Source organism: Episyrphus balteatus, chromosome 2, assembly GCF_945859705.1.
Source record: "Episyrphus balteatus chromosome 2, idEpiBalt1.1, whole genome shotgun sequence".
Taxonomy (NCBI): domain Eukaryota; kingdom Metazoa; phylum Arthropoda; class Insecta; order Diptera; family Syrphidae; genus Episyrphus; species Episyrphus balteatus.
The window spans coordinates 5,941,694-5,966,014 of NC_079135.1; the positions used below are offsets into that span (position 1 = coordinate 5,941,694).

The 24,321-nt window shown below is 31.3% G+C and overlaps 1 protein-coding gene across 7 annotated transcripts in view; it reads right to left on the reverse strand.

The window, feature by feature from the left end:
• Positions 1–7,971: 7,971 nt before the first annotated feature.
• Positions 7,972–24,321, reverse strand: part of LOC129911907 (adenylyl cyclase 78C) — a 115,816-nt gene continuing 99,466 nt past the window's right edge. For 5 of the 7 annotated variants that reach the window (XM_055989910.1, XM_055989908.1, XM_055989909.1 and 2 more), the window contains 12 exons: positions 23,942–24,254; positions 23,191–23,286; positions 20,246–20,385; positions 19,918–20,072; positions 14,654–15,549; positions 14,456–14,551; positions 14,120–14,300; positions 12,857–13,084; positions 12,578–12,753; positions 8,595–8,823; positions 8,376–8,518; positions 7,972–8,321 (listed from right to left, as the gene is read on the reverse strand). In XM_055989910.1, coding sequence (XP_055845885.1) covers positions 8,214–8,321; positions 8,376–8,518; positions 8,595–8,823; positions 12,578–12,753; positions 12,857–13,084; positions 14,120–14,300; positions 14,456–14,551; positions 14,654–15,549; positions 19,918–20,072; positions 20,246–20,385; positions 23,191–23,286; positions 23,942–24,254 — 2,761 coding nt within the window. In that variant the 3' untranslated portion in view covers positions 7,972–8,213. The remainder of the gene's footprint in view (positions 8,322–8,375; positions 8,519–8,594; positions 8,824–12,577; positions 12,754–12,856; positions 13,085–14,119; positions 14,301–14,455; positions 14,552–14,653; positions 15,550–19,917; positions 20,073–20,245; positions 20,386–23,190; positions 23,287–23,941; positions 24,255–24,321) is intronic. The other 2 variants (XM_055989912.1, XM_055989913.1) reach the window with 1 other exon arrangement.

Below are 24,321 nucleotides of genomic sequence, written 5' to 3' on the forward strand. Positions count from 1 at the left end.
TAAGTGTGTGGGTTAGTTGTGTAAACAAGACAAGGATAAATATATTGTGAGAACTGGATTAAGATGTTGTGAGAAAGAGATGAACTGTATATTTATGGAAATGACAGATGCTTTTGCAAGAGGAAATGGTAACAGAGGTTTCACAGAAAGGGAACAAATATTTTTTGTTCTGTTAAGTTAGTATTGCCAGGAGTGTTAATTTTTTCTTATACAAAGGGAAATTTTAATATTTATTTTACTTAAATATTAATTTGAATTTATTAAAAAATAATTACATTTGTTTATTTATTGGCTTTGTACAGGTGTCAATATCAATAAACTTAGATTAGATAAGGTTAGATTTATCAATAAACTTAAACAACAACTTTAACCTAAAATTTGAATAAAAGATTATAAAACAATTTTGAATACACTGGTCTGCAAGGAAATCCTCCTTTTAATGAAACTGTACTTTTCTAAAAGATTTGTGTGTACTGATTCGGTTTTAAGATATTCCCGTTATAAAATCTCAAAAACCCATTTTTTTTTTGCTGTTTTCGAAGCAGTATTTTGGCGTTATGTAATCTTTTTCAAATTTTTCACGGTTTATGAAAGAATTTGTTTTTTTTTTTTTCAAGTTCAGTTTCAATTTTCTTAATATCTCTTTTCTTCTCCGAGATAGGGTAGAGTTGCCTATTTTCGGTCGTCTCCAGTTTCCGGCCACCTTTCGGAAAATCGTTATAACTAAGGATTTCGTTGTGTTTATTTCAAAATTTTTGCTCTTATGCTGTTCTCTTATATGTTAAAACAGCATACGAGCGAAAATTTGGAATAAACCCCTCCTATAACGCTTTTCTGAAAGGTGGCCGGAAACTGGAGACGGCCAAAAATAGACAACTCTACCCTATCTAAATTTAAGTAAGTTAAGTAGGTTTGGCATATCTTACCATAAAAACAACTGATCATTAAAAATTCATATTTCTTTCTCCCAATTTATTTTAGTATGTTGATTTTTGAATACGAATACAAAAATTTCGATCAGCTCTCGTTTTTGAGATATAGAAAATTTTTTGAGGTTAAAAAAAAACTTAATTATGTGATTCTCTAACGCGTATACCGTTTATCTCAAAATCCTAACGTGATAGAATTTTTTTGGCTTCGGATTCGAGCTTAGCACATCAAAAACTTCTGTTCCTAGGAGAAACAAATCTGAAGCCTTACATGGCAGTGTATCGAATGGTTTATCACAAATAATAAGATATTTCTAAATAAAAAAAAAAATAGTCTATAAAATTACAAAACACGTATAAATTTGTATCTTATTATAGTTTTCTGTACATAGTTGACTTTTTAAATATAACTGGCATTGAAACTTTACATATTTCTTAACTAAGGTGTTTTTGTTCATGTGGAATTTACTAAAAACTGCAGGATTTCAATATTTTTGCTGTTTTTATCAATTAATATCTTAAAATATGTGTAAACTTTAATAAATAAATTTGGTGTCATATGATAGATCATGTTATGATAAATAAGTCCTCCAAATTTGAGCTCAATACGAATAATAGTTTTATTTTTGTACAAGGTATAAAGGGTTACTTTCAACAAAGAACTCATATTTTTCAAAAATAATAATAACAAAAAAAAAAAAAATGGTTCGTGCTAGAATTTTTCTGAAAACAGATTTAGATTCAGGAAAGTCAAATATTTAAAGAAGAAGGAAAAAATATGCATTTCGCAGATCATTGTTATTTCTAGCCTGCCCCGGTCCCCTTATAGGAATGCACGTTGTTTGAGAATCCCTAGCAAAAATCTTATTGAAATTGAAGACTTGATCCTCTTGAGCATCGCATCGAATTGAAACCACGTTATTTAATTTCATTTGACTTTTACCTCAACAAACAATTTTGCTTCCATAAAGCTTTACAGATGCTACTTTAGCTTCTATAATACTCTATAGAAGTAACATTGTTAGTTGAGATGCTCTTACATTTGAGAGTTAGGTACTTTCTTAAAAAATAGTGGTTTTCTATCTTTTATCAAAAATTTAAGCTTGCACTTTTAGTGTAGCATGATTTATAATATAAAATCTCAATAAATATTGAGCAAAATTTTATATCTTAGGCTTTGCTGTAAGAAAATGCTCAGTGCACTAGTATAGGTGGCATAGCCGTAGCTAGGATTTTCATTTCGGGAGGGGTTAGCTCAGACCGAGCAAATTTTTTTATATTTTTACATGCGAGCGTAAGCGAGCAAAAAATATTTGTAGAAGCCTTCCTAAGCCTTATACAAAAAACTATTTCGTAAAATATCATATAAAAAAAAAACACTAGATATTATCAATGGTTTTAACAGCCAGCAGATAAATCATAAATGGACTTTTCTCTCTCTGATGACATTTACATAGTATTATTTTATTTTCAAATTTCTTTGTTTATTAGGTGTTTTTTTGTTACATCCATGTTGGATGCAAAAAAAATTTTTCACAAAAAAAACAAAAACCATTTGTATGGCAATGGCATCCATGTTGGATTCAAAAAATTTTTTTTTCACAAAAAACCAAAAATCATTGGTATATTCTTAGCTACATTTTAAGACCATAACCATTAAAATTAGTTGCGTCGTTCTTGTGTTATATTGAATTTTATTTCGATTTTGTAAAAATCAAACGTGGACTCTTTTTTATTTTTATTTCTAACTTTTCGAAAAAACTTTGGTAAATGTATGTATATATTTGTTTAACAATCTTATCAGGATCCATTTAAGACTTTTATCTGAAAAGTGCATTGCGTATATACCGAAATATCAACATTTCAATGCAACTATGTCAAACAAATTTTTGATAATTTTTTTCTATGAGAGCTTTTTTCAAACCTTATTGGAGATTTTCGATTTATCACTAAAATATAAAAGCAATCCATCAAGTTCGGCATATATAAGCACAAGTATGTATTAGGGTTGTATTTGTTCAAATTCTCATCATATGATTTTCTAAAAAAAAATTTCGGGGGGGGGGGGGGGGTTAAACCCTGTAACCCCTCCCCTAAATACGGCTATGATAGGTGATTAATTTTTCAATTGTTCAAAGCAAAACCTTAAAAAATTGATTGATCTTAGTTAATAAACCGCCGTCTTGAATTGTATGGCATCGCATATGTTAATTACCTACACCAAATGTTACATATTTATTCGAAAAATACCAACAAAATACCTAAAGCGGAAACTTAAGTTGCTTTGAAGAGCAATTCAATTAATCAAGAAAACTCAATTGATTAATTTCCACATATTTTAGTTCAAAAAGTGTTAAAAATATTTTTTTTAAATTCTAATAAAATGTCTATGCCTAGGTACCTGCTAGTGAAATCGAGAGTTAAAAACTTATTCAGTAGAGAAATTTTAAATTTCCATCAAGCTCTCAATTCCACCTAACCTATTGTCTTTTTTAGATGGCGCCCGGGTAAAAATTACCCACAACATGGTAATTATGCATGGAAACAAACAAAAGCTGTTGTTTACACTTTAATCAGTCAAACATCTGTGTTTTCACTCTTTTTTACTTGGCACTAGTATCTTTAACTAAGTATAGTGTATATAGTCAGTGAAAATTGTGAATTGTCCACTTCCGCCCCCTAACCTATAATGAGCAATGTGATGCGGCTCTCTGTACATGGAGATTGCTGTATATTGAAGATGATTATTCACCTTATTATGTTGAAATGTGAATCGGAAGTGGCCAACAACGACGTTACATATTTGTATTGTTGTTTGGCATCTGTGTGCCACATCGCGACAATCTTAAGGAGCCACTTTATAGACCCTGAAGCGCCAACACTTTTCATTGTCTTCATATTGACTAAAGATGGTACTTCAGGTTGTAGGCAATTCGTCTGGTCGTTTTTTGAAAGGTATAAGCAAGGTACATCGGGGACAGGTGAGAGGTTTATATGCACATAATTATAATATGAGACTTTGATGTGTTCTGTGGTCTTTGGTAACTACTAACTACAATTGTGGAAGTCGAGTGACGGGATGCTGCTCTGTTATTAATTTTTATTCTTTTTTTTTCAAAACAAAAGCTGTTGCTTTAGTTGCCTTTCAGTTGACAGAGTCTTTGCCTATGGATAAATTATTTTTTTGTTCTTCATGCTACTAGCGGTGTGTGTAACATCTTTGAAATTATATATCTTAAAATTGCAATTGCGTTTGTAATTTTTTTTGTTTGTACTTTAAACAAAAGAACTTCATTTTTATAATTCGCATGGTGTAAGTATAAAAAAGTTTTTGTTTCAAGTCTTCTTGTTGACCTAGTTCACATCATCACAGGCAGGGGGAATGCAAAGCCAGCCAAAACCTCGGGAATTAATATAAAGTTTGTAAATAAAAACAAAACAAAAAAAAAACAGACTTTGTAATCAAAATGAAGAGTGAAATTTGTTTTTGTTTTTTTTTTTTGAAGAATTCCTCTGTGATCTTTTATGTATCAAAAGGTGATAACATGTAATTTGTTTAATTGTCAAGTCATGAGACGACTTGGGATTAAGAGTGAAAGTTCATTGTCGGTGTAAGGGAAAAATTCACTTGTTTTTTTAAATTAATTTTTGTTTAGTTAGTTCAAGATAATGTAAAGAATACATACTTTACTATCAAGATTTATTGTTGTTGTTTTTGGGTTACAAAGTTATACTTTTCACTTTTGTTTTACATAGAGTAACAAGGTTTTTGTTAATTTTTTTTTTTTGTAAATTTCTCAATCGCAAATAAACGGTGATGCTATTAGAATTGCATAATAGTTGATTTAGAGAACAGTGAAACCTTTCGTTTTACTTCCCGACTAACAATTTTGCTTTTTTAAGGCTTTTTCAGGTGCAATCGTTAGTATCATGAAGCTTTGGAAAAGCAAAATTGTTAGTAGAGTCACTAAACATAAATCTGAAGTTTTGATTACCCCTTAAATATTTAAAATTACTTATAATCAGGGATAGGATGTTGTGGAATTTGCCTTTTTTTCTTGCTTAATCGTACGACATTATGGATTAAAAACAAACACGTTTCACGTCCCCCTCGTGCCAAATATATGTTTGTATTTTATTTTGCCTTTTCTTTCGCTATTGCCTTTTTTTGCCTTTTTTTTTATTTTTCCTATGTTTTTTTTTATCTTTTTAGCGTCTTAAAGGTAATGCCTACACACAAAACACTCAAATATACAAACAAAAAGCTAACCTCAGTATATTACTTGCTCAGTTGTACAGCTTTTAATAATTATTTTAATGTAATTGATTTTAATATATCAAAGAATTGTGTAAAACAAGAACTATATAGAATTTTGCAACATCAAAGCTAATTAATTTGTTAATTTGTAGCTAAATAAATAAATCTAAAATATATCTATTCTATATTAAAAATTCACTAATTACCCCACACAAAAAAATTCGAATGAAAAGATCTACCTATGCAACTTGTTTGTCTGCTATTGCTACCATTTATTGTCTTCTACGTTCTATTGCGCGGCCGGCAACCGACACGTATCAGAGTTCAAAAGCTAACTTACTCAATTTACAATACTCGATTTGAAGAAGTTCTCCAGATTTTGGAAACTGCGAAAGGGGCAGTAAAAGATGTTTTTGAGAAATACAGATCAATTTTTTTTGGCAAATAAGGGACTCGAAAGAGTTGAACAAATAAGTTGCGTAATACCTACATTGGAACACAAATCCAGGGGTCGAACTACGGCATACGTACGTTAACGTATTGACGCTTTATGTCTCTATTATTTTCTTCTTATTAAATAGAGAAAGCAATAGTCAAAACGTTAACGAACGTATGCCGTAGTTCGACCCCAGAGCTCCCGGCAAATGTTGAAGTGGGCGATGTCGAGTTCTTTAATTGGGGTCCAGTGGTCTCTACAGATGTAGAGAGATATTTTAGCTCCTTTAGAGCACTCTAAAGGGATAATCGCAGGCGCTTGTTAACTGAAAATTAAAAAAAAACTCATGATTGTTCAAAATTACTGCAATTAATTTTTACATTTCATTCTTTTCTCAATAAATGCCTTTTTGGGAGTTTTATTTTGCCTTTTTTTAAGTTTTTTAGGTCCACAAGATCCTATCCCTGCTTATAATAGTTGTTTACAAATGTATGTTTTACTCCAATAACAGTTGAGCTGAGGCTGCTATTGCAATAGCTGTCCCTTATCACTCATTGAGTAGAGAACCAGTTGCGGTTGCTCTTCAATATAGCTGCTCACTGCTCAGTCCCCAGCATTAGAAAAATCCAACCCCATCGAATTTGCGGTTGTCTCTTTTTTTTTCTTATACAATGATGAACATGAAAAACTCAAATCAACAAGAAAAACAGTAAAAATGTTCTACTTGCTCTTTAAATTTCACTATAAGTACAACCACTCTCTGTTCTTTGTAAAATGTTCTTGACTCTTTACTATTTCACTGCTTTTTTGTGAGCATTCTGTTCTTCATATCTTTCTTTTTTTTTTATAAAAGTAATTTGATTAACGACGAAAAAAAAACAAAGATGTAGAGAAAAGTTTACTTTAATGATGATGACAAAACAGAGAGCAGAACAATTTGAAGTACATACCATTGTTTCAGTGCAAGTAGTTATTTCTTATCAAAAATGTTAAAAATGGTTACTTCCGTTTTATTTTTTTTGTATGCTATATTTTCAATCATATTTAAAATCCGAAAGAAATTTAAAGAGAAACTTGCAGTGTTAACTGCTAAATATATTAAGAGTGATTTAATATCCACTATTAATAGCTGCTCTTTTTATATGCTGCTCACTGCTTTCTTTTTAAATTAATCTTTAGCACACCCCTACTTTACAGAAGCAACAAAAGCATCATCTGTAAAGCTTTATAGAAGGAAAATTGTTTTTTTTTTTCCAGGATGAATACTTAACTGGCAATTTTGCAATGAAATGCACATTAGAAGAAATCAATTTCAATCTGCTCGAGGATAAGTTGATGTAGTAGTATTAATGTACCAGATCATCAACTTCTGAGTAGTTTATCACCTCCAATAGAAAGTGACCCAAACACAATCTAAGTTCGCTTACCACATTTATTAATTTCTGCTAAAAGTTTACAACAGCCCTGTTCCATTGGAGGTGTTAGTTTACTCGTGAGTAGAAATCTAGTACATCAACTACACATTCCTATCTCCTCGAGTAGAAGATCATGTGTTAATTCTAGTACTAGATCTTCTCATGAGTAAACTACCACCTCCAATGGAGGTTGACGCATAATTAAATGTCACAGCTTTCAATATTATTTTGACAGGTAGTTACACTCTACAGATGGTCATGTTTAGATTGTATAATCTATAGTTCTCATAATTGTAAAATCCTTTTTTGATACATTTTTTGTTAAAAAAAAATTTCGACTACGAATTTAAAAAATGGTGGATCGACTGAAACAACCTAATTTTTAATTCAAATTTTGACCACCCCAAGCGCATTTAAACTGTTCCAATTCCCAATATTCTAGTGCATATTTCGGTGACTTGTCATTTGGTTCTGTTTGTTTAATTTTCTCGGTTAAAAAAGGATATTATTTTGAAGAGGGAATTCACTTCGAAAAAAAAAAAATAAACACAATAAAATTAATTTTATTTTTCTAAACATCAATTTACCATTTATTATACAAAAAATATATTATATTGGAAGCAATATTAACTTTCAAAATGTTGTTGTTTGTTAAATTACTTTGAAATATAGTTTTTAATTTAAATGTACCTAAAATAAATTTAAACTGTCATACTTTAGTTAAACATATTTTTTTTATCAATTATTATAACATACAACTATCATATACATATACGCTAACAATTTTTTATAATTGTTTTCTTTTTTTTAATTTAATAATAAAAGATATTTTATATAAAAAAATAAATAAATATTAAACTTAATTATTTAAATGTATTTAATTAAATAGTTAATTTATTTTAATTTATTTGTAGTTAAAGCTTAGATAAGAACAAAAAAAAATCTTAAGTTTAAAAATCATTAACTTTCTGTTTGGACAATTTACATTTTTTAATTTTAGTTTTAATTTATCAATAAAAATCTTATAAACTTAATGTTAAATAAATACAATTTAGGTATATATATTTTATTCTTATTTTAAATGTGCATATTTACATGTAATTGTTTTGTGCTTGTTCATACAAAGATAAAAAGAAAGAGAGAGAAAGGGAGATCGAGACATAAAATTATGAAGTTTATAAAGCTGAATTTTGAACATCATTGATCTCGGCTTGATCGATTTTTCTGAATGTTGGTATAAAAGTGCTGCCACACTGATTTACTATTGAATTATTTGATGAGCTCTAAAAATAGAAAAGCTTTACAAACAAGTCTTTTGCAACCAAATAATATAATACCTTCTTTTGATGATAACTTCTTCCTCTAACTCTCGTTGTATTCCTTCGAACTGGATTTGCTGGGGTTTTTTGTGATAGCCTCACCGAACTGAACGTACTTCCTCTACGTCCTCTTCGTATTTGTGGTGATGGTGTACCTGTCGCTTTAAGTTAAATATATAGAAACACATATTCAAGCAAAGCTTTTTTTTTATTAAAATTCATTTGTTGAGAAATTACGAGTTCCGGCAATGGTATTCCTTTTAGAAGCTTGTAACATCTCAAAGACTACAGCACTAAAGGTTCCATGATATGATGTTTGCCTTTGGAGGGATGGTGGTTGAGCCGTTTGTGGCACACCAGGTGGCAGACGTACTGGTGAAGATAATTGACTAGTCGATGCGCCTTTAGGATGGACAAAATAGGTTGTCATGATTCCCTTGCCTTTTACATTGATCTCTCCACGAAGCTGTTAATAAAAAAGTCGGTGGTATTGTAGTTTAAGCAATATTCTTAATAAACGTCAAAAAAATAAAAATCACCAATTGCACTAAATGCGCTAAATAGAATCCAACATCCCAATAAACAATTTTGCTTCAATAAAATATTATAGAAGCAACAGTAGTATCTGTAAAGCCTTAAAGAAGCCACATTTCAGTGAATTTTACAAAGTATCTCAGAATACGTTTGTTTGAGGATTCCAATCATATCAATTGCAGACTGAGAATCTAAAATTAAGTTTTCAAAATTTTCCAATTTCAAGTTTCCAATTTCAAATAGGAACTAGAAACTTTGATTCGTTATTAAAAGCAAGCGAAATTGACATTTCTTTGGAAAGCATGAAAATATTTTTAGGAACTAATCTCTATTTTCAAAGAATAAGTTCACAAACACAGAAAGTCTACAGTTTATAGGAATCGCATTTCATACTAAAATATAATGGGTAGTCTCCTACTATTATCAGATCTCTTTTTTACTTGCTCTATAGGGCAAATATTGGTTTTGTGTAGAAAAAAAGTCGAGGTTTTAATCAACATTACGATGATGGAGAAGATAAAAAAAAGTGGTTTTCGTCTTGCTGTCCGTCGCACACTGGGGCAAGACGATTGAATTCATGGCATCAAATCAGCCGGTACAGCTAGGAACCTGAAATTTCACATGTAGGCCTATGAGACTCTTGCAAAGTGATGCCAAGTCAAATTATTGCCACGCCCCCAAAAACGCCCACTTTATAGCTCATCATTTCTGAATTGATGAACAATTTCTCCTATTTATCAGCATGAAAGTATATGAAAAGGGTAAAAAGGAGTAAGAGTATATTTTTTTGTATTTACATAACTACTTTTTACCTATACTCTTTAATGCAATCTTCATACCTAAAGAAAAAATAAATTTTTTAAATACATTTTTTTTTTAATTTTTTTTAAATTATTTTTTTTTATGAAAACAGTGTACAATGAATATATGACTTTAAGTTAATCAAAAATATCATCAGCACTATCTTCATCAAAAATGTTAGCTTAGGAGATAATATTTTGTTTTGCTCTTTGTAACAGGATCCGAAGTCCGTTTTACTCGATCACCTCAGGTTTTCTAGTTAATCTAAAAAAGTGTTCACAGACACCCTCAAAAGAACTTCTTTTTTTGAGGTTATTTTGAAAACCTGACGTGATGAGGTGAAATGGACTGCAGATTCATTTTCAGTGACCCAAAAAAAAAAAAACATTTATTTAACATAGTCGCACCCCCAAATCAGAACTTTATTTTGTGTGACTCTGACATTTTTTGAGGTTATCTCGTAAACTTGAGGTGATGGGGTTAAATGGACTTCGGATTCGGTTTAAGCTATCCAAAACACATTTAATTTATACATCCGCACCCTTAGGCATAAACAAATTGAAAAAAATTTAAAAAAAAAATGGCGGTTCAACTGTACAAAAGTCCATATGACACGAATAATGCAAAAAACGGGCACGATTTTTAAAGAACCTCAAAATAGACATACATCGCATATGGAAAACATATAAAATATTATTTGATCGAACCATGTTCATAATTAAAAGTCTATGGATTTAAGAAAATCTCTAAAACTGAACTTTCTAAAAAGAGATCATATAACTTTACTCAAACTTTACACATAATGTACATACATATATATATATTTTTTTGTGTTTTATCATAGTTAAATACCCCAAGTATAAGGCTCCATACTTAGATTTTTGAACAATTGAAAAATGTATCGAAAGAAAAATCGCAAAGATTAGGATGAAAAACAGCTAATTTTTGTTCTGATTTACAGATTAACAATCAGACTTAAAGATAAATTAATTGTGAAGAAACAGAAGGATCTATAGAAAAATTAAAAGCTTTTTTTAAAAGAATGGATATTGCTCTATACTCGTAAGATAACATACAAAACATAAAGATACTCTCAATTTAGCTTTTTGAATTAATTTCAGCTTTTGGGTCTTTCTGCCCCAGTGTGCGTCGTCGGCGTCGGTCTGTGCGTCCATCTGTACATCGAGCTAGGGCCTAAACGGATGGATAGATATGCTTGAAACTTGGTGCAGATGATTTTTGCGTAATTTCCTATAGACCCGTTTGTTTTATTTTTTTAATATCTCCTTTTTAAAGCATATCTCCCATATAACGTTTTCGATGTATTGTAATTTTCTCGAAAACGGCTCTAACGATTTTGATTAAATTTGGTGTACGTAATAGCCTTATTGATCCTAACAAAACTGCGTTTTTTGTTTTTCTCAAAAAAAAAAAAAAAAATGCGGAGAACGGAAATATGGCGTTGCCGTTTTTTGAAAAAATTGACATATTTTTAAGGTTCGTATATTTTATCAAAGAATAAGCCAATTTTATTCAAAATTTACAGATAGGTATTTCTCAAAATTTTGTAAAATTAAAAAAAAAATTTTAAGTTTTTGAAAAAAAATTTTATAAAATTTAATTTTTTTAACTTTATTTCTTTTTCTTTTTTTCTTTTTTTTTTTTCTTTACAAAATCATAAATTTCCAATAGATATTTTTAAGATATCGATACTTTGAACTACAAGAGCAAGTGCGTGCGACCCAGTCGTGCATTTTATTTGTCATAAATTCAAAAAAATAGTATAAAGGTGTTTTTCTTGTTTAAGTTCATGGTCATCCTTTGGCTATTCCGGAATAAGGGTGAATAGATTCATATAGTCATACTTTAAACTCTAGTTTAAATATGTATGAGTATTATTTTTTTTTTTTAAATTCTGGTCAGTTTAACCAGAAATAAAAAATGACTGTAGAAAGAGACGAGATGTGCCAGTAAAAAAAAACAATAAATTTATTCCATTAAATTTTATCATTAACTTTATTAATTACAAATTGACTAACCCAATAATTGCTTAAAATTTTGAATAAAACAGTGATGCGTTTATGAATTCAAGATTCAACCCATTTCGCCATTTTTGAAAAGTGATGAGTGATGACACAAACGAGACCCCCGAATTTGAAAATCGAGTTGTTGTTGGAAATATTTTTGTTTTCTTCTATTTAAAGCCTTAACTACATTCACCACATTCTCACTTTTTTGTGAAAAAGAGCATACAAATTGTTTTTTAGACAAAACACTAAGTTTTCTGCATCATTTTTAAATAGTTTTTCATTCGGAGTCAATACTACATTGATTCTGATCAAGATGGCGATGACGTCACAACGAACTGTCAAAATTCTATCGACCATCTTGTTTTCGAAATGGTAACGGAGTTACGAATAACAGAGTTACGCGCGACAGAGTTACCACATGTCAAAGTTACGCGAAACCGAAGTTACGAAAAACTAGAGTTACGAATTCTAAAGTTATGTTAAGCTATGACATGTGATTTTTGGGTTGGCAACAATTGCGAGGAACGATATGGAATTATGGAAATACAAACAAGTTTTTCGTAACTTCGGTTTCGCGTAACTTTGACGCTCGTAGCAGAGTAACTCTGGTATTCGTAACTTCGTCGGTTTCCCCTTGTTTTCTATTTATCATGCTATTTCCCTAATGTCAAATAAATTGCAAATGTAGGCCAAGAAAAACATTGAGATTTCCCTAGCGTGAATAACTGACAAATGCAAGCCAAGAAGAACCATAAAAAGGGATCAAAATTGCGAAATTTTCAACTGACCTTTTACTTTGGGAGCAGTTTATTAATTTTTGATAGTATTTTGAGATTAAATTTAGAGTAAACTTACCACACAAGTGTATCCTTTAGTTTTGATAAGATCTGCCGTCGTTGAAGGAACTTGAATCTTCCATATAACACCTGTTGAGTCCATACGTGATGCAACATTCACTGTATTACCCCATATATCGTAGACAGGTTTTCGAGCACCAATAACTCCACTAACAAGTGGACCACTTGATATTCCTAAATAATAAAAAACATGAAAACCGTTCAACTTCGTCCACATAACGTAGGATCCATGATATAAGTCTTGCGTAACTTTAACTTCCACCATATATTAACTTACCAACTCTCAATTGAAAATTATTAAAAGCCTCTTTATTAATTTCTTCAAGTTTTTGTTTCATTGCCATTGCAAATTCCACAAGATCACAGACACTATCTTCCGATGTTTCACCACGTTCAAGAAGATGTTTTGAATTTAGCCCTGAAGCAGCCATATAAGTTGCACCAACTGTTTTTATTTTTTCAATTGATGCAAATCGTTCTTCTTCGAGAAGAGCATCAAAATCACCTGAAAAACAGAGTTCATCATCTACAGATTGAATAAAACTCAACTAATTACTGCAGAGCTACTAATCAAAGGACAAGTTATCATTGACTCCCATTAAAGGACAACTCATCACATAGAACGTTTCATCAAGAGAAACACTTAAACAAAATAGAAACATCAAAATCCAAAAAGTGTTCCTTCCCAAACGAACATTCAAATAAACTGAACTTAAAATTATTATTTTTTTCAATCGAACATTGTGGTAACTTTGTCATGATGAGTTGTTTTATGATGAGTTGTCCCATGTTGAGTTGTGCTGTGATATTAAAAGCGTTTTTGACACCCAACTAACAATTTTGCTTCTATAAAGCTTTATAGAAGCAAAAGAAGCATGTATAAAGCTTTACAGAAGCAAAATTGTTAGTCGGGCATTTGTTCTCATCGGTCTGTTGTCGAAAAAAAAAAAAAACAAGAAGGCTACTGGATTCTTATGACAGCTGACCATAGGAGGCCTTAAAAACTCGAAAACTTTTATAATCTTTGGAAAACATAAGTCATTCAAAATTCCGAAATAGATTTGAATGTAAAACCTTTTTTTTCTTACAAGAAGTAACCTACCAAAAAAGTAATCTACTCCTAGTATCTATTTTTTTTTTGTGGACTACATGATACATGGTTATTTTCAGTAAATTATTCATGAGAAAATCATACACTGAAAAGTATTTCAATCAAAAAAAAAATTTGTAAAAGTAAAAAAATTCTACCAGTCTACCAGTAACCAAATTGACAGAAAGAGTGTAGGGAACACATCAATCAAATCAAAGAAAAAATGCCATAGCAACATATAAATCCCCCTAGATACATTCACCCTAATTGAATGTGGATCATCAAACATATCCACATCCGGTCATCAGAAATGTCACAAAGAAGAAGAAAAACATAACGCAAATATAGCGTGTATTCAATCAAACATTCTGATGTGACAGCCACCCACCCAAAGGGATTAAGTCAAATCCAATCCCCCCACCCACACCTACACCACAATCACATACTTACATATAATCTCGTTCAATATACGTATGCATGCTTTGCCATTATCAATATCCTCCGAATAAAAATCCTGGAAATTCGGTATTGACGCAAACATTACGCCACACAAACTGTGCATATTCGAGTAGAGTTCGTCGGTTCGTTCATCAGACAAGTAATAAGCAGCCACGTGATCTGGTAGGATATTCTGAAAAAGCAAAGGAAGAAATATGCATCACGCAAAAAAGATACACGCACGTAGCCGTCATCATCAATAATACTGCAAATGGCAGCCAATATTTTTGCTGATGATGGCAATGACAGCAAAACTGTGAGACAGAGTAAAAGAGAGTGGAACCGTACCTTTATCAACGTGTCATTGAGAAACCTGTTCGATTTCATATTAGTGAGTTCCTTTTCCGCTTGCTCCTTCCAAATGAAATCCAGTCGGGATGTAACCTAAAAATGACACATACATGATTTTGACGTTTAGGTTTCTGTTACAATTCGAAAAAACAAAAAAAAAAATGTAATAGAAGAGAGAGATGAATGACATTTTACCTCAACCAAACGTGCATGATATGTCACCATTACCAGGAACACGGCCAAAAGAATTAGCATTTGCCCTGAAAGGGGCATCCCTGCATTCGATTGCACCATTACCTCGTTATCGGTGGAGAATATATCGGGAAAGACGGCCATAATAAGTATCGTGTAGCACGCGACCATGACAGCTGCCATCATTGTTTTTACCAGGTAATAGAGTTTAAGAGCAGTAGCCAAGGCGATCAAACAGAGTATCCAGGTGAAGACAATATACTCAGGATGTACACAATCAGGATAATCATCCGTTGGCACTGGTTCAACTGAGGGTTTGTTACTGTCATTCAACGATGTAGGGGGCGCTGTAGTAGTTGTTGTTTGTAAGACAATGGCACGCTTTGAAGATTCAAAATTTTGTTGGTGTGGTGGTGGTGGTGGATTTGTTTCCAAGAGATTCAATGATGATGGAATTGATTTTGAGATATTTATAGCAGCATCAACTATAGATTGTTGGACAATATTACTTGGCATTGAGGCAGCCAAAAGTTTGCGACTTGTTGTGATGGAATTTGTGGTATAATTCGCTGTATAGTTGTTGTCAGTAATGACAGTATCAACTAGAGCATAATTTACTGATGGCTGCTGTTGAAGATTGTTTATGGTGATGTTATGATAAATTGTTGCTGAGAGGTAGACATTCACCTTAACGTCATTATTGTTGGGGTTGGCGTTTCTTGGTTTTTCTAGAACTAAATATTGTCCGTCAATGTCGAAAAATGTTGATGTTGGACAGAGGACTAGACCAACAGAACTTAGTACGGACATGATTATAATGATTAGGCAGATGAAAATTGTTCGTCGTTGTCGCTGGTGGACTAGTTTTGCTGAGTTTCGTTTTAGAACGTTTGGAAATCCTGAAAATAAAAAAAAAAATTTAAATGTTGCATATTTACACTCTACGAAAAATGTTTCGATAAAAGTGAATTTCCGGGATTTTTTTTTGAAAACAGGTTGATGAAAGTTTTGTTTTTATTTTTACACTGAAAAAAAAAACAAATTTTGATTTTTAAAAGGTTGGTAATTTGAAAAAAGTGGACTAACGAATAACAGGGTTATGTAATTTGTTGGAATAAGCATGGTTAATAATTAAGAAAAAGTGGAAAAATTACAGTTTTTACACTGAAAAAAAAACAAAACAAATTTTGATTTTAAAGAGGTTTATAATGTGAAAAAAGATGTAACTTCACACCATTTTATATTTATTGTTACTTTTGAAAAATGTTTCGATATATTTTACTAAGCATTTAGTTTTTGTAGGTGCTTATATGACAAACCAAAAAAATCAATGACTTTTACACTTGAAAAAAATATTTGTACGTTGTGGTTTTTAAGGTGAAATGTCAACTTAAGGTTCTTAACAGGAATGTTTTATGGAAACATTCTAAGTCAAATAAATAACATTTGAGGCGCAATGCTTCAAATCCACACCAGTGGATTTAATTGTTCTTAATTATAAATTTAAAAAAGTCACTGTGGTGTACATTTTTTTTGGTGTGGTGAATAAAAATTAATTCTTCTATTATTTTTAAAGATAGCGACAAAAAGTTGGGCTATCCTGAGCTAACGTTGGGCAAACGAACCCCAATGCAAAACCAACAATTTTTGTACTGAATAAAAAAAATTTTTTTGTGATTTTTGAGGTGAAATAATATAAAAATAATTCCGTTATACTTTAAGAACTAAGGGTGGGCTAACGGAAACAAATCTTGGGCTATTCTGGGCTAACCTTGGCAATCGAACCAGGCAGGTTTGAAAAAAAATTTGCATTTGGGGGTGCCAACATCACATAGCTAAGGAAACTTTAATAATTAAATCTATATTGCAATCTTTGTTGGCAGATTTGATTCTGTGAGAATTTAAGGAAAACAAATGTGAAAAAAGAACATGTTGTAAGGCATTTTTTTCTTAAATGGCGCCCAAAGCGATTTCTTTTTTTTTTGATACAGGAAAAGGTATGATAAAAATATTTAAGCGTTGTATTTAAAATGGCGCCCAGCGTGGAGTTTTGAAAATGTTGCAAGGAATTATGAATATAAAAATTAAATTGCATTAAAAAAAGAGAAGTAAGTGAACTTGTTGAACTTAATTCATTTTTTAAATATAAATGTACTTATGTAGTCTCATTTAAATGGCGGACAACGTGGACATTTAACAATATTGACAGAGGTCAACTTGTAGAAACTGTTTTTTAATTTTTGTTGGAAGGTGTCAGGGGCGTACACACCATTGGGGCAAGAGTTGTGGTGCCCCGGGGCCCCCGACACGTGAGGGCCCTGAATGGAGACAATGCAGAGAAGGCAACTAATTATAGAAGTAACGAAGTAAAAAGATAAGATATTTGACATGAATCACTTTCTTCAGTGTAATGCAAAATGAATTGGTAGTTAGCCACATACTAATATTTCATTAAAAAAAATATATTTCCTCAAGGGCCCCAAAAAATTTAACTTGAATAATCTTAGCGACCAACAAATGATACATCAGGGGCCCAAAACTAAAAAGTAAGGCGAATACGTACTTTTTTACTTGTTCTTATTTTCTATATCAAAGGGGTCACAAAATTTAGTATTTTCCCGGGGCCCCGGCAACTCAACGTACGCCTCTGGAAGGTGTTTTTATGTTCTAAGGGTCAAGGCACTTGTACGATTACATTGACACTATAATGGCGCCCAACGTGGGATTAATTTTTTTTATTATACCTAATAAAATACGTTTCTGAAAAATTAAGACCCATGAACTTTTAACTATTTTAAAATTCAATTTTTCAAAAGTTCAGGAGCCAACTTCACAGGAATGATGGAGGAGTAATTTAAAGAATTTGGATGTTTAAAGCGTTTATTAAATTTACATGAGAAAATAAATACATACTCGTATAAAATTTGTCACCTTGTTTAAAATTTTAGTAGAATAAATTTTAACCTATTATATTCACCTCGCTTGAGTTCAAATTTTACAAAGGTGAACATTTTAACAAAATTTTTAATGCAATTCACCTGTTAAAAACTATAAAGATTTAAGGTATATTTACAGTAGCTAACTTCTGTATGAATAACCTGAGAAAGGTCTGTCTCAACTAAGACAAAAAAATTTGTTTGCAAAAAAAAAAAACTATTCACAGAAACTCTCCCTAAAAGCAAACACCGTGGATTACGATTACTTACGAGTACCTACGTTACATAACATGCTTTAAAGCTGAAACACAATCACGCTTTGGGGCGTCGCTTAGTTGCGTTACGTTGAGAAATCCTCAAAGCGCGCTTCTGTCACTTTGACTTTGAACAGCTGATTGCAACATAAAATCTGCTGTCAAATAAAATAAAATGCACGACTGGGGCCGCACGTACTTGCTCTTGTAGTTCAAAGTATCTATATCTTAGATAACTATTGGAAATTAAAGATTTTCGTTAAATTTTGAAAAAAAAAAAAAAATAAAAGTAAAAAAATTCCATTTAAACTTTTTTTTTTCAAAACATTTTAGATTTTTTTTACATTTTACACTTCTAAATGACAAGAAATATCTGTCTGCAAATTTTGAATAAAATTGGCTTAGCCTTTGATGAAATATTCGACATTAACTAAAAAATGCATCAATTTGGCAGAAAACGGCAACGCCATACCGTTCTAGGAAATTTTTGTGAAAAACTAAAAACGCAGTTTTGTTAGACTCATTAAGACTGTAACGAATACCAAATTTAATCGAAATCGTTAGAGTCGTTTTCGAGAAAATTGCAATAACTCATTAACGATACACGGGAAGAGCCGACATTAGCAATTAAAAAAAAAGAAATTGTCATATTTCCACTATCCGTATTTTTTGAGAAAAACTAAAAACGCACTTATATTAGATATACGTACAGCATTACTTGTGTCAAATTTAAACAAAATCGTTAGAGCCGTTTTCGAGAAAATTGCAATACCTCGAAAAGTTTGTATGGGAGGTATACGTTCTAGGCGAGATATTAAAAAACAAAAAAAAACCAACCTTGGAAATTACGAAATAATCATCTGTACCAAATTTCAAGAAAATTCGTCCACCTGTTTAGGCTGCAGCTTCTTGTACACCTTTTTTTGACGACGCACAGACGCACAGACGCACAGACGCACCGACGCACAGACCGACGGACGTCATGACGAAAACCACTTTTTCAGACTTCTCCATTATCGTAATGTTAGTTTTGATTAAAACCTCGAATTATTTTTTTGACACGAAACCAATACTTGCCCTATAGAGCAAGTAAAAAACACAGTCACTCACAAAATTATTGGGCCAAGTCTTTATCTTGATTTAATTGTGGAAAAATGAAAAAGGATATTAATATGTTTAAAAAATGCATAGAAATTTGTTAATTCTTTAATCCTATAGTTATAAAAACAAAACCAATCAAAATATATTGTTTTTAACAATAAAACTCAGTCTAAAACATCATTAATTTTTTTTTTTGTTTTTAATAGGTACGTAAATTGTTTTGATTTAAAATATCTCGATGTCGTTTTTTTGTGCAAAATCTATATAGAGAAATTAAAAAACACACATAGTTTTGCAATAATTTATTTTTTTTTATTCACATTTGGCGCAATAATAATGTGGGTGACTGTAACTATGTCTGTTAAATGTCAGAAAGCGAGCAAAAGTTCAGTCTGGTTGAACTTTTGCTCGCTTTCTTACGTTTCCTTACGTTTGTCAAAAAAAAGCGTACGTTAGAAAAGCATCATTGTGTGAGGATACACAGATTTCCTATAGTTGAACTTTTCGCAGTTGTCAAAATCGACGGCAAAGCGTGATTGTGTTTCAGCTTTTAAGTTCTGATGTTTGACATTTTGTTACGTTATATTTATTTTAGAAAAGCTTATGACACCTTCAATGAACGTACCTTCCAAAAATTTTATCAAAAATAAACATCAGCAATTAAACGGTTCATGTTTTTGAATTATATTTTCTATTTTAAACAGACATACAGACATTTTACCTTTTTGCAATTTACCCAAATACACAAATTAGAAAATTGCAAAATGCCAACTGTATAACAAAAACATCACAAACACATTATGCCACGGAGAGAGAAAGAGTGTACACTGCGAACTGCTGCACACACATTCATATGCCACAAAACGCAACGCAAACAATTTTATTATAAATAGAATTTCAACTCGTTAACGTTTTTATGTGCATTCTAAAAAATGTAGGATGGTGTTTTTTGGGGGAAATTATTCTAAATACTCACCTGCAAATTCTTCAGCCATTACAAGGATACAGCCAGCCGTAAGGACTAAAGTGCCAACTGCCAAGCAAATAATTAACTTTGTGCATTTTGGTATCACAATTGTTTGACATAGAACAATGAATATCCATATCACAAAAACACACAGCATATTCGACCTAGTAAAATGTTTTCAAATTGATGTTTACCAACGATGTGCGATATGGTGGATGGTAGCAGAGTAGAGTGTTGCAAATTATAACAAAGAAAGATAAATGTTTACTTTTAATTAACTTGAAATAGTTTTGTTTTTGCATAGGTGAAAATTGTATTTTTTAGTTTGTTTGTTTACCTGAACATATCCTCACGTAATTGACAAAATTTAGCTTCTTGAGTTTTTTCTTTAAATTTCAATGTCCATCCATTTAGATATTCTCGGCGAATTTCTTTATTCGAGTTGATTTGAATATTTTGATCGATGAAATCGTCAATCTAAAAGGGCAAAAAAATGTTTAATCGAAAAGTCTTTAAATTAACATGCTGTTAGAATAACATCAAAAAGTCATTAATAAAAATTACGGAAGTGTAAAAAAAGAAATTTTTTCTAATTTTTCGGGTCAAATTACAACAGAAAATACAAGAGAAAAAAAAAATGTGAAGAATCATTAACATTAGTCATTAAGTTCACAAAGGATGGAATGTTTTTTCATTTTTGTTTGTTGTATTTTCTTTAGTAAATATAATTAATGAGTTAAAGTGTAGCCTTGCCTTTAAGTTATTCAGTAGGAAACAAATGTTGCGTTGGTGGTGAACAATTAAAAACAAACTTAGCATCATTCAAATAGGAAAAGTGGAAAGACGAAAGAGCATTTAAGATTATGGTTTTAACTTCTTAATAATTTGCAATAGAGTAATGCAGAACTTGAAGTTTACAGTTTGCTATTTGAACTTTAATGAGAATTATGTTACAGTTCATATAAAAGGTCATTTGAGGTGACAGAAAAAAGTTCTTAAAAATGGCGCCCAACGTTACGAATGATGGAATTAAAGTAAAAAACTAAAACGTATTTCTTGGAGGAATAATTGTTATAGGTTTCTTGTTATTGAAGTAAATAATCACCAAAATTCCCCAAAACTGGTTCCAAAAATTAAAAAATTGTTTAGAAAAGAACTCGATTCTTCTGAAAATGACCGTTACCCTTAACTTCGTTAGTTTTTGGGTGACACCTAATGTGAATTATATATGCTTAAAAGCTTGAATATTAAAAGGGTTTTAAATAGAATGTACAAGAACTATATATACATTTAAATGGCGCCCAACGAACGAATGGATAGGAAAAAAGAAACTGTTAAATGAAAACAAATGATAAAACATTCTTAGAAGATAGGTAGAAATTATCAGATGGTACATCATTCTTTTAGAATGGTTATAATATAAAAATGGTGTTCATCGTGGAGAATAAACATTAAATTGATAAAAATCTATTTTCAAATTCCCCTGCAATTACCTTAATAAAAAAAAAATGGCGCCCAACTAATGTGATAAACATAGTTAATATGACATTGTCCAAAAATTAACTCTCAATCCTTTATGAAATCAATAAATCTGGTAAATTATTGTTAGGTATTACAAATTATTACTTTAAATAGGACGAAATTAAATTATATTGAAATGGCGCCCAATGTGAAGAAGCAAGTTATAACGACGAAAACCAAATCACCAAAAGACCAAAGAAGCCAAGGCTGGTTCGAATATTGAAATACAAATGGAACAAAAAATTGCAAGGTAGTAAAAAAAAAAATTAAGCAGGACCAGAGTTAAGAAAAAAACCCACGAAATAACGAAAAATTGACTAGAGCTCGAAGGGTCTCATTGTTGTGAAAGAGTTCATCTCTCCTACGCCGTTCGGAGTTAGTGGGCCTGTGGGCACATTCAAACAGTTAACATAAAGCTATAGGATATCTTTTTGTTGTTGTAAACAATGTTAAAAATTAGTAAAGAAACTCTTAGAAATGGCGCCCAACATACAGACAGCAATAAAAATTAATTTGTTAAAAATCAAATCATTCCTTCACAAAAGCCTCTAAACAGGAAAAGCTAGAAAATAAACAGTTCAACTTAAAAAGAAAAATTGTGTTAGAATAAAATTAAAAAAATGGCGCCCAACAGAAGGTAAAAATGATTTTGTTTAGCACAAATTACTGTTGCTTTTTTCTTTTGTGATGCCACAAACGAATAGGTATTTTAGATTCCAAGTAATTACGGCCAACAAGAATAGCAAAGCGGCAACGCAAAGTGAACAAAAAAAAAAAAAAAACTCCTAAACATTAACATATTTTTTTTTACCAAATTACTATTGCTTTTTTCTTACAAAGTACAATTCAATAAGCACTTAAAGTTGCATTTAGAAGAAAAATATAAAAAGAATAAAATTGATAAAAAAAATCATTTCCTTCACCAAATCACAATTGGACCTTATCAGTTCAAGCTAAAAATTACCAGTTTAAATGTTAAAACCTAAATTTCATAAAAATAAAAATCTAAAGAATAGCGCCCAATGCGAGAATAAAGGTAAAAATATAATTTTTTTAAAGCTCCACTTATTCCCACATAACATAACTTTAAATTAACTAATCATTTGAAAAAATTAATTTAAAGTTAGCATGAATTTGAATTTAAGAAATGGCGCCCAACATTGTTGAAAGGTTGAAAGTAAAAAGAACTGATAACTATCAACCACCTGGTTTTATTTAACTACCGTAGGTGATGCTCACTATTACTAGCTTAAATGAAAGATATATTGGATTGGAATTAATATTTAAAAAAAATGGCGCCCAACGTTCAGTTACTGTGTCCCAGGCTAGACAGCTACCCCTTACTAGTAGAAGAACTCTAAATCATAACATACGCCAATTTATTATCATCACAGTATAACTCTTGAACTTAAAATCTCCTCAACGACTAAAAATATCCATCTTAAACGACAGACACCCAATTCCATGTCTAACCAACCATAAACATAAATGAATCAACTTATCCCTAAAGAAATTTTAAACGGAACCTTCTCTACCATGAATGAAATCCTTAAGTCTCAGCAAAAAAAAAATAAAAAATAAGTCATGGCAATATACACTTCCGGATATGGATTTATACCAACGAACGGTATTATTCCTATAGAATATTCAAAAGTATTTACGTAAGCCAAACACAAACACACACAAATACTTAAGTACTCGACGTCAAAAATAAAATTTAAATAAGCTTATATGTAAATTGAAATGAAATTTAACGTTTACCTCTTCAGCCATTGCAGTTATGGACGCACGATGATCCTGTTTTACATCACACAAAACGGAATCGGTACGATTAAGTGCTTCTTGTGGTTCGTTTAGCTGGAAATAATTAAATTAAAAAGAATGAGAGGCTATAAAAATACACACAAACACACTTGTGCACAACACACACACATTGAATAAGAAAAGGAGGTAAAGTGACGGGACGGTGGTCTTTTATTCCTCGTCCATTCATATCCTTCTCCTTCGTCCTTCCCATGACCCAGACATATCCACAAGTGGATTATTAAAGTGGATCTGATGGCCGAGGAAGGAAGAAGGAGTCGTCGTCTCTTCTTTCTTGTTTATCCATTTAAAGTGTTTAGAGGTTTTTTTTTACTGTGTTCTCTTCATGATTCCAGTTTTTCAGCCGTAAACAAAAGGATCAGTGCTGTGGTTGTGCGAGGCCAAAAGTTTTTTTTTTTTTATTACTTCCCGGCAACACAAAACTAATCCCAAACAAATTGACAGACAAAGCCGAGAGTTTTACAAGAACTGACCGACCGCCCGCTGAATGGATGAAACACAGAAAGAGGATGACTTTGACAAAAGAAAAAGGAAAAAAGGCAATAAGGATGTGGGCAGGGTTTTTTGTTTTTTTTTTTTTTTTTGGGAAACATACAATTTTAATAAGACGCATCATGTTGCGTTTTTTTTTTTTTTTTTTTTGGGAAGAGCTTCAAGTCAAGTCAAGGAAGTATGCTTGCTAACTTACATTTTTGAACGGGATTTCCGGTGTCCACTCTGTGGTTGGTTCGTCTTCTGTTATAACATTCTTTGGATCAATTTTATCATGTTGTTGTGCATCTTGTTTAACATTGTTGACTTTATCGATTATTCGTATATCGTTGGTGGCTATTGTAGCTATTGGAGTTTTGCCATTTGCAACCACAATGCGAGGAGTGTCACCATTCGCTTCGATTACTTTATCAATTTCAAGCGAATTATTATTTGCTAGAGGTTGTTCAATTGAAGGAGTTGGCTTTGTTGGGTTACTTGAGCGTCGATTGCCAAAACGACGACGTGGTCTTTAAAAAACAAAGAAAGAATAGTTTAAAAAACTGCAAAATATAAAGAAAAAAAAAATATCACAAA